This window comes from Vitis vinifera, chromosome 8, assembly GCF_030704535.1.
Source record: "Vitis vinifera cultivar Pinot Noir 40024 chromosome 8, ASM3070453v1".
Lineage (NCBI taxonomy): Eukaryota > Viridiplantae > Streptophyta > Magnoliopsida > Vitales > Vitaceae > Vitis > Vitis vinifera.
The window spans coordinates 17169812-17186756 of NC_081812.1; the positions used below are offsets into that span (position 1 = coordinate 17169812).

Here is a 16945-nt window from a genome sequence, read left to right on the forward strand (position 1 = left end):
GAATCATTTCTATATGGGTGTGTTTACGGATACTTCAAGGGTGTGTGATCCACTAAGATTTTTAATATTATTAAATATTATTGTGGCACAACTATTCCTTGTGCTTTCGGATGAGTTATGAACTGAAAAACTTTGGAAGTTTTTGCCTTTTTGGTATTAATTTATTCTAAACATCTCTACTGCATATTAATGGGGATATCAAGCCATGGAGAAAATGGTATGTATTGACGGGTGGTCAAGAATGAAAACTCCTTGTATTAACGTTCATTTCCTTTTTAATCTAATTTTTCTCCATATGCAACAACTTGAAATCTTTTTTTTAAGCTATGTAATTAAAAGTATTTTTGATAATGATTTTTTAAAAATATTTATAGTTTTTTTAATACTGAAAATAATTTTTTTTTTACTTATAATTGTTTTAAAAGATAGTTATATAAAAATATGAAAAATGATTAAAATTGCTAGTAAATATAAAACTTATTTTTAAAAATATTTTAATTTTTTTTTTACTAATTTCAGTTTTATAAAATATGCCTGAATAGTTTTTTAAAATTTGTATTTTTTAGAACTGTTTTTAAAAAGACTCACAGAACGGAATGAGAATCCCTAATATCAGATCTAGGCACATGGGTTGCGAAATCAAAGGAAGGGAATCGAGTTGGGACTTGAGTGGTCCGAACTCCGAAGATTATGAATTTCATGGTTTTCTCTAGGCTTTTTGTACCCAACAGAAACACTGGTCACCGGGGGACTTGTCCTGCACAGTACTCCAGAGTTGACCAGTTAAATTTATAAACTATAAAGAGAACTTGATGTAATAATCGTATTTGTGTGAACTCCACGTGTCGTTGTGTCGTCAGCCTCTACAGCCTCTCTTTTTTAAAAATTAAAAAAATTAAAATTAAAAATTTCCCATAGATTAAGTGATTAACCCCTCTCTCTCACTGTTGTACTTGTGTCTATGGTTGATGGACAGACAATAAAGTAATGGAAACAGAACCACGAAACTACGACTTAAGTGCATGAATCCAACACCACACCCTCCCCTATATAAACCCCCTCCCTCCCTCTCTGGTCTCTCACTCCCACGGAGTACAACTCATTCCTGTATTATAATTCACTTCCTTCCTTCCTTCCTTCCTTCCTCCCTCCCTCCAGAGGAAAGAGAAAGAAAGAAAGAAAGAAAGAAAAATGCCTTCTTCTTCTGTTACTCTGGTGTCTAAATGCACGGTTTATCCGGAACACAAGTCCACAATCAAGAGCCTGAAGCTCTCAGTTTCTGATCTTCCCATGCTATCATGCCAATACATCCAGAAGGGTGTGTTGCATACTCGCCCTCCTCTTCCCATTGACTCCCTCATCTCTCTCCTCAAACAATCTCTCTCCACCGCTCTCACTCATTTCCCACCCCTCGCTGGTCGTTTCGAAACAGATGCCGACGGCCACGTCCACATCATCTGTAACGACGCTGGCGTCGAATTCATTCATGCCAAAGCTAAGCACTTCCTTATTCGTGACCTCCTCTCCCCCGTCGACGTCCACAATTGCTTCAAACAGTTCTTCGCCTTCGATGGCCTTCTCAGTTATGCCGGCCACTTCAAGCCTTTGGCCGCTGTTCAGATCACGGAACTCGCAGACGGACTTTTCATCGGTTGCACCGTCAACCACTCCGTCACCGACGGCACCTCCTTCTGGCACTTCTTCAATACCTTCGCTGAGATGACTAAAGGAGCAAAGAAGATCAGCAGGTCACCAGATTTTAACCGGGACAACGTGTTCAATTCGCCGGTGGTGCTCAGAGTCCCAGAGGGCGGCCCAAGGCTAACGTTTTCTGGAGACGAGCCGTTGCGTGAGAGAATCTTTCGGTTCCATAGAGAAGCGATTTTAAAGCTTAAATACAGAGCCAACAACCAGATACAAAAATCCACAAATGGACAAGTTTTGGATATGGGCGAAATATTGGGAAAGAGGTCTAACGATAGTTGGAAGACCATTAACGGAGAAAATGGTATGGACAACGGCAAGAAAACGTCTGTGCTGGGGAAGCTGTTGAAGAACAATGTGTCGAAACCTCTCGATTCCGAAACCGGAATTCCCAATTCAACTGCAGAGATTTCATCGTTCCAGTCACTCTCTGCTCAACTGTGGCGTTCAGTGACACGTGCTAGAAAACTGCCCTCGTCCAGGACCACGACGTTCCGAATGGCAGTTAATTGTCGTCACCGGCTGGAGCCGAAATTGGAGGCACACTACTTCGGGAACGCGATCCAGAGCATCCCAACGGTAGCATCGGTGGGGGAACTTCTGTCTCGAGATCTGCGGTGGTGTGCGGATCTGCTGCATAAGAACGTAGTGGCACACGATGATGCTACGGTGCAGCGGGGAGTAAGGGACTGGGAGAGCAACCCTCGTTGCTTTCCACTGGGGAACTTCGACGGAGCAATGATCACAATGGGGAGCTCTCCCAGATTCCCCATGTACGACAACGATTTCGGGTGGGGAAGACCCCTGGCTGTTAGGAGCGGCAAGGCCAACAAATTTGACGGGAAGATATCGGCCTTTCCAGGGAGAGATGGGGCGGGAACGGTTGATCTGGAGGTGTGTTTGGCACCGGAAACAATGGCGGGTCTTGAGTCGGACCCTGAGTTCATGCAATACGTATCGGGAATGGTGTGATGGATTTGGATGAATGGATGGAACTTGGAACTTGGAACTATGAACTTGGCACTTGAAACATGAAAGTAGGGAGTGGGGGAGGCCAAAAGTTGTCAGGCAATGGTCAAACCTCTCGTGATTGGCTGCGGTCCGATGGCTTTGGACGGGTGTGATTTCACTTTCTATACAAAGGATAAGTAATGTTGCAGCTTATAGTTTTGTCTAATTTGCCGTGTACTAAGTACTGGGTGTTGTACCATTGGCAGTGCAGTTTGTTTCTATTTCCCACGTGCTCAAACGGTCAAACACACTTTTCCTCTCTAATTTCCCTCTCCTTTCTTCTTTTTAATTTTTTTTTTTTTGTTTTTGGCGGGGGCCCTGGAGGGTAGGAGTTCTATATCCCATCAATGTCAATGTCTGCCTTTTGGCGTAAAAACCCTGTGATCGCAACTCGTTTAATCCATCCGAGTTATCGGTTTTCACTTTCATACCTACCTACCTTTAATTTGGATTTAAAAAATTGAAGCAATTTGCCATCAGACCAATCTCCATTGCCTTTGTATGTAAGTGTATAGTCAGCCAATCCAGGACCATACTTCAAAAGCCATTTAATTTACTAATTTGCCAACATTGCATAATTAAGATGCAATTTCAACCTTACAATTAGAAAAGTAAAACACATCAATAATTGATTAGGTGCCACCCCCTATTCCGTGGTGGTCAGTCCTCCCTCCTCGGTATGCATGTAGGCCAGGCCGTAGGTCAGTGCGATAGCCATGGCCAACACCTAAGCACTCTAAATATAGGCTCTTCCAGATTTGCCAAAAGAAAAACCCTGTGCCAAGTCTTTTCTACATTTGATTTTGGTATGAAAACGAAACGCCACCAGGCAGGCTGCTGCTCATATCACCTTCTCTCTAGGTACTCTCAAGTCCCACATGCTCTGTATAATTCAAATTCTTCAACGACATTGTAGGCAAGGTAGGGTTAGGCTGTTAGCGACTAGGCAGCACTGTTGGTGGCCACCATAATAGTATCATCTAGTATACTCTATACTCTTTATCCAAATCTACAAATTTCATCACACAATTGGCAACACCAATCACAATTATTTATGAATCATAGTCAATACACATACAAAAAATGAACATATCAATACAAAACAATGATCACACTTGCGTAACAGGAGGCCTTCTTTGAAGCCCCAAACAGGCTTTGCAAGTATATACATTAACATTACCTGTAGTTAATTTCTGGTGTTCGGAAGAAAAGTCTTGTCAGCCATTGTAGAGGTCGTAGCAGCTGGGCTCTCTTTTTCCGCCAGAACCAGATTGCTGCATTGTATTGTTCATTGCGTATCTTCCTAGTCGCAGCCCTCCAATCATACTTCTCCATTTCTTCACGTGCAGCTTTCCCAATGGTTTCTCTCAATTCATGGCTGTGCAACAGAGGCTCTAGTTTGCTTAAGCAGTCCTCAATATCTCCAGGATTATAGAGAAAACCAGTCTTTCCCTCATCATCCCTAGGAATGATATCTGGGATTCCCCCAGCACGAGCTCCCACCACAGGGACCCCTGATGACATGGCTTCTAAAACAACCAGACCCAGTGTCTCAGATTCTGAGGGCATCACAAAAACATCCCCGCTGGCGTATGCCTGAGAGAGCTCCTCACCTTGCAACATCCCTGTGAACACAGCAGGCATGCCAGAGAACATTTTCTCCAGCTCCTCCCTGCCCAGAAAGAAGGCATGTTTTGTAAATAAAAACTGCAGGTTTCTTGACCGTACTATGAAGCTCATGGTAGATTTTCATAAGAGGAATAACTCGATGAGAATTATACCAAGGTTGTCTCAGAGATTGGCCTCTTTAACTAATTTTAGAAAATAAGTACCTCATTAAATGTCAAAAGAACATACCTATAAGGGCCATCTCCAATGAAAGCTATCCGTGCTTCTGGAAGTCTATCCATCACCCTGTTCAATTATGTCTTCCACATGTCAAAAATTGCAATATACAGAAACAATTCACACAAGCATGATTTTTGCACATTGCAAAAAATGCAAAATAGTTGAATTATGATGAAAATTTTATCATAATTAGAAATAATAAAGAAAAAGAAGGCTAATGAATGACACACTTAGACCAGGAAATCGTTACAATTTCAGACCAACTTCCATTGTTGGTGACAAAGATAGCACATAAAATCAAGGACTGGAACTCCATCAATTGCTGAAAAAAATTACTTCCTCGAGAGCTTACTCAGTTTAGTCCATCTAGTCCAACTAAACTTTCAAAGACCTTGAAAGGCTACATAGAATTAAGTTATTGAAAGAACTGTATGCACTACAAAGCCAATGAAATTATATTTCATACATTTCATAGGTGTAAATCATGCATGTCATAATTGGTAATATGTGTCCTTAAATTGTAATGTATTGAAATCATGTTAATAACAGATATTATTAACAAAGTCTAATTTTCTTATAATATTAAAAATATGTTCACAAATTATAACTGTGTCTTGGAAAACATGCTTGCTAAAAGTTGCCATGTGTAGCGATAATAAAGCAGGGATTCTTAGTAGACTTCATGGGTGATTTTTAGAAGATAATTAGTGAACTAAGTAACTAACAACTATAGAACTTATCGTCATGTAAGAATTGTTTTGATTAATAAAAGCCTTGACTTGAGGATATCACTAGGTTGTGTTGATTTATTATAGCTTTGATATTGCAACCTGTTAATGCTAATAGCAGACCATCTATGAACTTATTGGGTTTTATAACTAGTAGATATTCAATAAAAAATCCATTACTCCTATAGTAGGAGAGAATATTCAAAATTGTGTTACGTGTATTTTTTGAATGAAATTCCCTCTGGTTAATTTAGAAATCATATCTGTGTGTGTGTGTGTGTGCGCGTGTGTATGTAAATATATAGAATGTTTTGCAAAGTATGTATATGTATTTGTATATGTATGTATGTATTGAAAAAGGTTCAAATATAAGCGGTGACACATATAAGTTTGGGTAATGACAATTATCCTGATACAATCCAAAAAACTTGCAAGGATTATTAGTTAATCAAAGGACTAATATATAAATAGAAAACTCACTTTTATCTCTTATTCTTTAGGTGAGATTGTAATTTGCTTTTAAACATAATTACAATTGACAAGTTTAAGTGGAATGAACTTATTAGAGATGCAGAGATCCCACAAAGGTCCCATGCCATATTTTCTCATCTTAGCTTATCATGTAAAAAGAGAGAAATTTGTTTTGTAATATAAAAAACTGCAAGGTTACAAAAGATGTAAAGTAACAGAAAATAGAATGTGATTACTCAGCATTTTTGTAACCAAAACTCACATTTTTGTAACTCATCATTATGGGAAAAAAAAGATGAAAACCATGTAGCCACAACTTACCTTTCTGTAACAAGTTATTTTAAAATGGGCCTACAGAGAGATGAAACCATGGTTTTGTCATCAGATTAGAAGATATTTGTTTTGAGTTTCTCTACTTCTTTTGTTTCTCTCACACAAAATTCTGAGCTAATTTAACAAAAAGCAAGATGGGTATGCTTGTGAACTTTTGGAGGTTTTTCCACTTGGCAAAAGCTGACTGAGGTAGTAGAAATGTTTTATTTAAATTTATGTATGTACATCTGGCAAAATTCTGAGATAATTTAACAAAAGCAAGATGGGTATCCATGTGAACTTTTGGAGGGTTTTCCACTTGGTGAAAGTATGTGAGGACCACTGGGAGAAACACCTTTCTAGTAATGGACTGTTTTGATTTTATCAGCTACCACATTAGTTAATTTGCCTAAAGAGAATAATAAAATAATATGGGGGGAAAACAATACATTCATTTCCAACATGTGTAAGAAAATAATCTATACAATAAAGTAGATGAATATTACCTTTTCAGGAAATCCAAGCTCTTCTCTACCCCAAGTCTTCCAACATGGATTACCAATGGTTTCTCAGGTTCACCATTGCTGTTTAGAAAAAAAAAAAAGAAAAAAAAAAAAGGTACATAGCATGTAAAGTAGAATCCCAAGGCAATGAAAGTTAGAGGGGATGAGAAAAGGGACCCACCTTAGTCTTAAACGCATTTCGTGAGAATAGTAACGAGGATGGAAACTTTCAGAGTCAACCCCCTTATTCCAAAGACGAATTCTGTTAGCTGCAAAGCAAAGAGATAAAGCAATTTAGTTTTCAATATTGATCCATTGACATCATTACAATTTGTTTTTGCAACAGTTGCACAATGGACATCCATGCACAAAGAAAAATAAATCCAAAAAACTGCAGGAAGTGAGTTTATTGCACATGGTTAGATTTTAAAGTTTGATATCAGTGAAAGAGGTTGGTTATGGAGAGTGATATTTAACTGGGTACAAGATTAAAAGATGACCTGCTGTTACCCTAGCAGCTTGGAGATCCCTTGCAATGGCTGCTGATGGCACCAGAGTGAGATCAGCTGCTCTGTGAAGAAATTCTAACAAGGAAAACCAAACTAACAATTATTAGCTCACCTATCTGAAAATTTTAAGCTTCCATGTTTAAATTAAGAGGCCAGAAAGAAAATTTGCATACTTATGATCAACCACATGGGTTTCACCAACCAACTAAAGGTGTATCTTGGGATATATCTGCAGAACAAAGCAAGAATAAGATTCTGTTCAAGCACTAGTTGGTATACCTTGTAATTCTAGCATCAAATTGAAAAATGGTAAACATTTACAAGTTGAAAATCAGCAACAAATAAACATGTGGATTCTCCACTCAATTAATATGGGTGCAGATTAAAGCATATAAATGCTAAGAATTATCTCAGGAAGATGAAAGCAGAAGTAAACTCACACTGGAACATGGGTGTGATAAGACATCACTATAGGAACACACAATAGTTTTGCAATAAAGAGAGCACCAAAGACCTACAATAAAGTCAGCAATTGTCAATCCATACATCACATGCCAATGATTAGTTCTTCCTTTGATTTCCCAAAACAAAAACAAAATTATGTTAAATGAGAATTGTTAGACAATCAATTTTCCTAAAAGTTTAAGCTTGTAGGATTTGGACCCACAATGTAATTCATTTACTCCAACACCCTCCCACGCCTTTGACCCCATACCCACAATAGAGAGACACATAGGCATACGCAGGCCCACAGATAAACAATCCATAAATAACCTCCTTTGGGATTACGTGTGGGCTTAATAAACATGCAGCGGGGTTCGAACAATGACTTTCTGCAAAACAGGGCTCTAATACCATGTTAGACAACCAATTTTCTTAAAACCTTAGCTTATAGGATTTGGGCCCACAATGTAAATCATGTACTCCAATACCCTCCTTCACATGCAACCCCATACCCACACATAGGAACACCCTCCCTCATATGCAAACCCATGCTCGCATGTAGAGAGACACATAGGCACTCACAGGCCTACAAATAAACAAACCATAAATAGTCTCCTTTAGGCTTACATGTGGGCTTAATAAAGTGGGAAAATAAGCGTACAAAAAGAGACCTCTAATACCATGTTAAACAACCAATTTTGCCTAAAAGCTTAGGTTTGTAAGATTTAGGCCCGTAATGCATATCATGCACTCCAAAAAGAACAAAAATAAGCATGAGTTAGAAAATTACCATAATTCCAGGTGATGATGCATGTATTATATCAGGCTTAAATCGGGCAACCTCTGAGATTATTCTAGGGCTAAGTGCCAAAGAAAGAGGAACCTTTCGATACCATGGGCAAGGAAAGCTGCAAAAAAACCAAAAAAAAATAAAATCACAAGCCATGAGAAGAAACCATGTTTCAAAACCAAGAAAATTGACCAAAAAGGGTACAAGATCTTGCATAACATGTTTTAACCATCTTGTTCAACAGAACATGTGAACAAGAAGTTGAAATTTTGAAAGAGTGCAAAGTAGAAATTTTAATAATTAATATGATGTAACAAAATAAGAGATACCATGAACAAAGTATGTTCACATAATATATATTTGTAAATAACTTATTTTACAACCTTCTTGCTCCAGATCCAGGAGCCAAAGGGGTGGGGGTGGTGGGTTCAAAACCTAGAAACCAAACAGATTGACATTTCAAGTGGTTCAACAAACAATTCAGGTTTGAAAATGCTAGGGGAAAAAAAAAATGGGATGGTAGAAAGTACTAAAAAAACCATGTTGCAAAAAGAAATCGTTCAACTTGGAAAAGTTCAAAAGACTATTAATGTAAACACCATAGGATAACACAATAAACCATAAATGATGAAAAATGTTATTGAACAAATCATCAGAAATTAGGGTAACAAGAAGTTGAACAAATCACTTTAAATTTAGATAACTGAATTTGAAATTTAGATAACTGTAGCAACCTCCGTGACCCAATCAGTTTTGCTCCATAAAACTCCTGTGGCACCCCTTCATGCGTTGTTACAACCATTACCTACAACAAAGTAATTAAATTAGTTTGTCAATTCATCATGCAAAAACATTTGAAGATATTATAGCCAAGTTGTTGTCAATTCATTAACTTTCAAATTAGTGCTTGATATTTGGGGTGACAATTAAAACATTTATTAACAAGATCATGGCTTCCTCCTGAAACTTTTTTATTTTAGCCACTGTTAAAGCTAAATTAATAGCAGATTATCTACACCATGGAGTGAGTTCAAGTTCAACCAAGCTTTGATCAGGCCAATTTTGTAGCTTGGTTCATTGTCACAAGCACCAAGTTATTAATTTGACTTAAAAAAAAAGCTGATAAAACGAAGTGATGAAGATAGTTAAGTACATCGTGTATCAGCTCAAGATAGTTAAGTTACACTAGCTCGCAACGAGGTTCAGTTTAATATGATGCAGATTAAAATTAAAAGGTTCAGCTCTTAGACAATCATGGTCAATAACGTATTGAACCACAGATAAAGGAAAATTTACCTCATCCCCCATTTCACGTAGATATCTTATGAAATTCTGGAACCGATTCTTATATCCAGACACATATCTGCAAAATCAACAGAATATGGTGCTCAGTAAATACCCACTTGTTTCTTCTAAATAGCAGGCTAAGTAACAAAATAAAAGATAGAATCAGGATTTCATCTTCAAAAGGAACCTACCATGTGTTACTGCATGTTTAAGTTTTAATTACTAATACAAGTGATGAACTGTACAAGGATGAGATCTATGTTATCCTGCTGGTATGTTTCTTTGTCAAAACCGTAGTGTAAACAAATCACACAAACACACCAAAAAGACATCTAAAATTATTAGCAATAGCCTGCTCACAATTTTAACAGGATATTTGTCTCCAAACTCCTTATCCGAATCCGAACTCTTCTGATTCTCAGGAGGCAAATTAAGTTATAGCTTCTATGCCAGCACAGTTTTAAATGTGTGATGTGCGTATATGCAATCGACTATTTATGTTTAAAGCATAGAAGCCACTTAAAGTATCCATCTGTAGGAGTCCACGTAGACACCAGCCAATTAAAATTACCCACTAAAATTGCAATTAAAATCGTTAAGTTAGGATGTGAGTTATAGGACACCACACATGGAAAAAACAAGCATTCATAAAAATGAAAGGAGATCAATATCAAAAGCAGATAAATTATAAATCTACATACTTACCATAACAGAGCTAGAATGTCCATGAGACTAAAGATACAAACCAAACATTAGCACTCATTATTATTCACCCAAATAACCTTAATTATAGCCAAATATGAAAATAAGTATATAAATCCCATTTATAACCAACCATGCTATAACCAACAAACTCTCAACACAGCGAAATCACTAAGCCGATTACATACAAAACAATAAGCCCAATCAAACAACACATAAAACAATACGCTCAAATAAGCTGAATCCACCAAGGTAATGCCAATATTGAAGAACTCAAAAACGTTAAATCTCCAAATATATGATGCTGGCATGGCAAATTAATCTATTAGTTAAATGACAAAACCCGACAAAAATAGAGCTAGGCTACACAAAACCACCAAAGTCACATAAAGACTCACGACTCACGGCACCAGAGTTTTAGCTAACAACCCAACCTAAATTATGCTAGAATTAACAACACTGTCAAATACAAACGGTTACAACCCCTACAATTCACCACTAACGCTTCATAGTTAAACCTCATCCTCTCAAAGTCAATTTATCAAATATAGTGAAGACATAACTAGCCCAGAGATTAAAGGCAACCAATCCCAAAACCGGAGAGTCACTTGAAAATGAAGAAAAAATTGCATCAAATTAACAAATACATTACACAACAAGAAGAAAAACAAAGACAGCATCCAAGAAAAGGGGGTTGTTGTAATTGGAAATATACCAGAGCTTACGAAAGTAAAAACAAATGAAGAAGTCAAATAATAGTAATAAAGAAAGGACTCACGCAAATGGAGAAGGCTCGACGAAGAGAGCGATACGGCGAGGCCTGGAAGTTGCCTCCGACTCGAGCGAAGGAGGAGGACTCTCCTCCTCTTCGTCTTCTTCCCCCATTTCTGTAATGGTCATGTCTCCTTTTGCAGCCAAAGTCCTCCTCCTAAGCCTTGATGCTCCCTCAGATGGAGAAAAGCGAGCTTGTCGGCAAACGAGGGTAATGGGCTTTGCTGTAGAAGGATAAAGACTGAGTAGTCTCGGAGAAACAGAGGTATATGAAGAAGAAGAAGTAGAAAAAGAGGAGGAGGAGAAGGAGGAGGGAGAAGAGGGAGTCGTGGTGATGATAGAAAAGGAGGGAGGATTTATAGAGAGAGAAGTGGACATGACTGTTAAATAGAGTTGAGAGATTGGAGAGAATGGATTAGATTAATAGGAGTGATATGCGATGGAGTGCAAGGGATAGAAGGAATCAAAAATGGGATTGAAGGGACCTATTGGAGTGGATATACCCCATTGAGTGAACAGGCTGTGGTGGAATCCATGGAAGCATTTATGGGTATATGCCCTCTGGTCCCGTCCTCTACCCCTTTGGAGCCTCTTCTTTTCTTGCACGCTGCCTTCTGCTTTATCTTATTTTTGCCTTCAGTTTCCCCTTGCCATCGTTCCCATCCATCGACACACGCCCTTTCTATGCCTTCGTTGTTTCACAGAAACGTGTTTGATTAAAATGAGATTGATACAAATTAGCTTTTAAAATTAAGTCAAAATAAATAATTTTCTTTTAATTTGAAATATCTTTTTTAAAGACATATAAGGTGGTGTTTGCTTTTTTACTTAATTCTAAATAGAACCTTAATACTTAATAGTATTAAATATTAGGTTGTTTGTTTTTGTAGTATTTTATTTCTATTAAGTATTAAAAAGTAAAAAAAACCATTGTGTTATTTTTTCTATTTAAAAAAAGCCATATATTTTGGCTTTTTCTATTTAGTAAAAAGTTTATAATAAGTCATGAAAAAGTAAAAAAACAAACAACCTAAATTCTAAAATTAAATGGTTTTCAGCAAAAAGCCAAAAAAACAAACACTACCTATTCTAAGTGTTTTTTCAAGTTTCTAATATTTTTTAAAATAAAAGTTTGTTCCCAAGTATTGTTAATTTGATTTAAATATATTTAAAAACATTTTGGCTTTGTTTGGAAAATATTTTTAAAAACACAACATTTGAAAACTATTTTTTAATATTTTGTAAAATAAATGTTTATTTAAGATTCTAAAATATTTTTGATTTATTTTCTATATTTTATAAATAAATTATATATATAGTGTTTCATTTTAATCATTTTTTCATATTTATAAATTTATTTTTAGAAAACAAGTTAAAATAAATGGTAAAATGTGCTTTCTTATTTTTTATTCAAAAAAATAGAAAATTGTTTTTAAAATAGTTATTAAACAAGGTCGATAATTTTTTTATAAGAAAAAAAATATTTTATATTTTCTAATTATCAAACATATTTTTTTATTTTTTATTTTGAAAAATGGAACTAGTGATATTTTACTTAAAAATATTATTTAAACAATAAAAATTATTATTATTATATTTTTAAGATTTTTAAAATACTTTCAATTTTAATAAAAACAAAATATATATTATTTAGTATCATATTCCCTTTACTAATGAAGAGAAAAGAGACTAATGATGATAGCATACAACACTTTTCACATGTCTAAAATATTTTTGGAAATTTTGATGAATATGAGTCATATGACACAGATATTTGAGATATTTAGAAGTAAGGAGAACCATAAGATATTCCATTGAATATTCTTGTTCATTTTTGTCTGTCATTTACGTATGATTGCCATATTGAAATATACATAATCTCAAGTAACCATGCTTTATCGGTGCCTTTGTGCTTTAAGATACCATCACATATGGTTGATCATGACTCATGCCATGCAGGTTAAGCCTCCTGAGCAAAATGGACCCATCGGAATTAAAGAGTTCTGAGCAAGCTTCACTTGGGCCTGGGCCATAAAAACTCATGGTTTGCTCTCTGGACCTGTTTCCTAGCCCATTTTTAAGGTCCCATTTGGACAGGAATATTGGGCCTATAAGTGCAACGGGACATCGATTTGGGTCCAAACTAGGACTTTATGGGCTGACGCACATGGAAGCAACAAGTGGTAGTTAAGGCCATAAATAAAGGATTGCACCTATGTCGGGAGAAATTGGTACAAGAAGCCATGGGTGCACTTCTCGATGATGCAATTCGACACTGCAACTGACATGCTAGGAATGGTCTTCGTTCAGTTTATTTATGAAGTCTTTTTCAGTTAAAAATTCAAGCCCAATCACAAAAAGAGAACATGGAGTCGGATAAGAAAAGGTAGGATCCCAAATCTGAAACAATGTTTGCTTCAAGAGCCAGAAGTGTAGCGGTTGATCCTGCAGCAGTATCTAAAAACATGGATTGCGATGGGATTGCATCATGATGACCAACACATGATCTAATAAACTATTTTTATCACTACTCGATATGTAGTTCATCTTTCGAGTGTTAGTGGTGAACTTTCCGGCACTAATGAATGCAGAAATTCTACTACTTTTATGTTCGAAGCTAGGGTCTTGAGCCACGGCCCTTTTTTACTTGGTTGGATTAGGTAAAGTGCGGGTTGTAATCATTTTTAATGATATGTCTATATCAAGTGTTGAAGAGAGATGGGTCCTCGTAACCGAGTTTTGGCCCAAAATAGTACATTTAAAAAAAAAAATTCAAAAGTTAAACTTGTTTCCTACATAATCTAGTGGATTTGTGCCATATAAATTATTATGTCATAAAATCATAGTTAGTGACTACAGTTTTATTTGTCTAAAATAGTTAAAAACTTAGTCATCGACATCGACTACGACTTTAAATTTAAAGTTAAAACCGTAATAGGTAATTATAATTTTTAATTATTTTAGAAAAATAAAACTGTAATCACCAATTATGGTTTTGTGATATGATAGCTTATGTGACTCAGACACATTAGATTGGATATTATTTTATAAATAAGTTTAATTTTTGAATTTTTTTTTAAATGTACTATTTTGGGTCAAAGCTCCTCATAATCAGCTCTCTCTGTGTTGTTGGGTCGGTTATAAAGTTTCCAACATTGACTTGCATAGAAGAAGAAGAATCCAAAGATGGTTTCAAAACAAGATCAAAATCAAATCCCAACCGATCTCTCTCTTACTCTGAGAGAAGTCAAAAAAACTTCCCACCACACGGATTTTAGTTTTTTTTTTATAAATTTTTTTTTTTAATCTTTGATTGGTTTTCAACTTGAATTACTTTTGTGAAAGGGTAAAGTAAAGGAAAAGAAGGGTTCCCTAATATTCACGCCAAGACCCCACTCCTATATTCAAACAGATTCTATAAAAAATGGGGGCCATGTCTGGAATTGTGATTGAATAGAGTAGAGAAATAGAATCAAGATGACCAACAAAAGGGGAAGGGTAGGGCATGAGAGCACCTTAAAAGCAACGCTGATTAGAAGAGTATCAACCGATTACCTCATTGTTCCCTCCCCCTCTTCCTCCTTTCTTTTACCTCTATCTTGTCAGTCATTCCCTCTTCCTAACGGCTCCACCACGCTTTTCTTTTTGACCATTTCCATTTTTCTTCATTTCTTTAGTCTTCTCCTACACCTAACCCCTCCTACTCTTCATGCATTTCCCACTCCATCACATTACTTGTCGTCCCACATCCATTGTCCACTCATGGGACATCCTAGTCCTAGACTGGTTTCAGCATGTACGTTAAAGGTGGAGGCTGGAAATTCAATCATTTTTCTGACCATGTTGGAAAAACAACACCTACAATATTCAATATTCCAAAAGTTCATAAAAGAAAAGAAGAAACAGAGAATTACAATAACATAACATATGGCTTGTGCTATTTTTTCTGTAATTTTTCCAATTAAACATAAATATTTTTATTTATTTATATTAAAAATAAACAATTATAACACAGATTTTGAAAGCCCGGTGCACACAAATTAACCACCCCCAAATGCTGGAACCCTCCTGGTCGCTACACAGCTAAGCCAAGGCAACATCCATGTTCATATCATGTCGCACAATTGAGAACAAGAACACCCCCGAATGCATGCATACATGAATAAACCTTGCTGATATCATAAATGAGTAGTCAAGAGACTCAGGACTGAAGAATGCATGCATGAACGAAAAAAGAAGTTGGCATGTTGGTCAGCAGTGAATAACCTAAATTTGTTTGATGAAGTCTAAAATGGAAGGACATATGGGCTCCATGACAAGTAGCATACATGCACATAGGGCATGAGCATGGCTCATACACGTATGTGAATTATGGTGGCATGCATAAGTAGCCAGGGGAAGAAATAACACAAACCCATCTTTATCTTTCTAACAGTAACAGTAACAGTATGATTCTCCTTTCCCTTTTTCTCTTTTACTCATCATCATCAGGAACTCCTCAATAAATACTTCCAGCCTCATCCACTGCCCCCTCTTCTACGTTCACTAAACACACCCCCCCTTCTTCCAACCCTCTTTCTCCTCATTGGACCTCTCTTAAATTGTAAGTCCGCGATGTCGAAAAGAGCAAGTAAGCGAGTGAGTTTCAGTCCTGATGTCAACGATAAGCCAACAATGCTTCTAAAACACGGTGGTTGTAGCAGAGCTTCCGGGCACAGGAGGAGGGTTGCTGTAATTTGGAGTTTCAGGCTTCCCAGAAGTTCAAGTTTCTCGCCGGCGAGGTTTCTGAGGCGGCTTGGGGACAGGGTGGTTAGAGCTTTGCGTTTCATGTCCATGAGAAGGAGGTCTTCACGTAGAGTTTCTTCGTCGAGTTTGACAAGGTCAAGATCACTGGTAGATCCAATTGACTCTCACCGAGCTGAAGCCATAGAGGACTGCATCGAGTTTTTAAATTCTTCCGCCTGTTTTCAGCGGTCCAATTCAGTTTCTGGGAGTTCTTGCTAGCAATTTGGGCCAGTCATGGAAGAGATGTAAATGGGAGCAACAAGGAATTTATGATTCATTCATCATAAGGAGTTTAATAATTTCTTAAAGATCATTCACAGCGCAATTCGCATGCATTGTTTGGTGTGGTAGATTACCAACAGTAGCAACCTAGTTTTATGGATCATGCATCCATCGGAAGTCCTGTCCATCCAGGTCAACGGCAAGTTCCCTCCTCCTGTTTTCTGTTCTTTGTTTTCCAAATGCATTAATTAAAAGCGCAAAAGTCAATAATGATGAATCACAAGAACTAACTGTATGATGGTTCATTAACTACAGTCTACAACACTACAGCTAGTCCTACATATATATGATATCCCTGCGATCCATCATACACGTAATTGAGATAGACCCTTCTAAAGTGTGGGCCAGCCTCAGAGTGTGAAGCCTATGTCAATGTGTCACTGCCACGCCATTGTAGCATGCAGGATCCGATAGGTATCAGCTTTATTTATATGCTTGACTCAATCCCACCAGTGTGTGAAAATCAAGAGGACACCACCATCTTAACGCAGCCATGAATGCTCATTCTTGTAAATACCATAATTGCTTCCCCTGGCGCTTCAGTTGACTGAAAGAATAACCTTTTTCCTTTTCTTTTGGTATCGAATGCTGTAAAGTGTAAACCCATCTACTATAATGGAATCACTGCAAGAGGAAAAAACAGCACAAGTGGGGTACGGGGAAAACGTAGCAATAAGGCCACATGTAAAGTTATATTGCTAGTTTATGAAAGAGAGTGGGAACCATGTCACTCCCCATTGGAATTTAGTATATCACATTACTCGAGAAACAAAAACACCCATCAAGCCAAAGATCATC

At 36.9% G+C, this 16945-nt stretch overlaps 3 protein-coding genes across 3 annotated transcripts; 2 read left to right on the forward strand and 1 right to left on the reverse strand.

Annotated features, from left to right (window-relative positions):
* Positions 1–1083: 1083 nt before the first annotated feature.
* LOC100257936 (BAHD acyltransferase DCR) lies at positions 1084–3143 on the forward strand. The gene has a single exon (XM_002278765.5). The coding sequence runs from the start codon at positions 1192–1194 to the stop codon at positions 2674–2676; it is 1485 nt and encodes a 494-aa protein (XP_002278801.2). The 5' UTR covers positions 1084–1191; the 3' UTR covers positions 2677–3143.
* Positions 3144–3713: 570 nt separating this feature from the next.
* LOC100259616 (sulfoquinovosyl transferase SQD2) lies at positions 3714–11798 on the reverse strand. Its single transcript, XM_002278832.5, has 11 exons — positions 11088–11798; positions 9617–9683; positions 9055–9125; positions 8321–8438; positions 7527–7600; positions 7260–7315; positions 7078–7161; positions 6759–6846; positions 6581–6658; positions 4573–4629; positions 3714–4387 (listed from the first exon to the last, which is right to left on the reverse strand). The coding sequence occupies exons 1-11, from the start codon at positions 11456–11458 to the stop codon at positions 3892–3894; spliced, it is 1560 nt and encodes a 519-aa protein (XP_002278868.2). The 5' UTR covers positions 11459–11798; the 3' UTR covers positions 3714–3891.
* Positions 11799–15499: 3701 nt separating this feature from the next.
* Positions 15500–16190, forward strand: LOC100254499 (uncharacterized). Its single transcript, XM_010655883.3, has one exon. The coding sequence runs from the start codon at positions 15695–15697 to the stop codon at positions 16082–16084; it is 390 nt and encodes a 129-aa protein (XP_010654185.1). The 5' UTR covers positions 15500–15694; the 3' UTR covers positions 16085–16190.
* Positions 16191–16945: the final 755 nt, after the last annotated feature.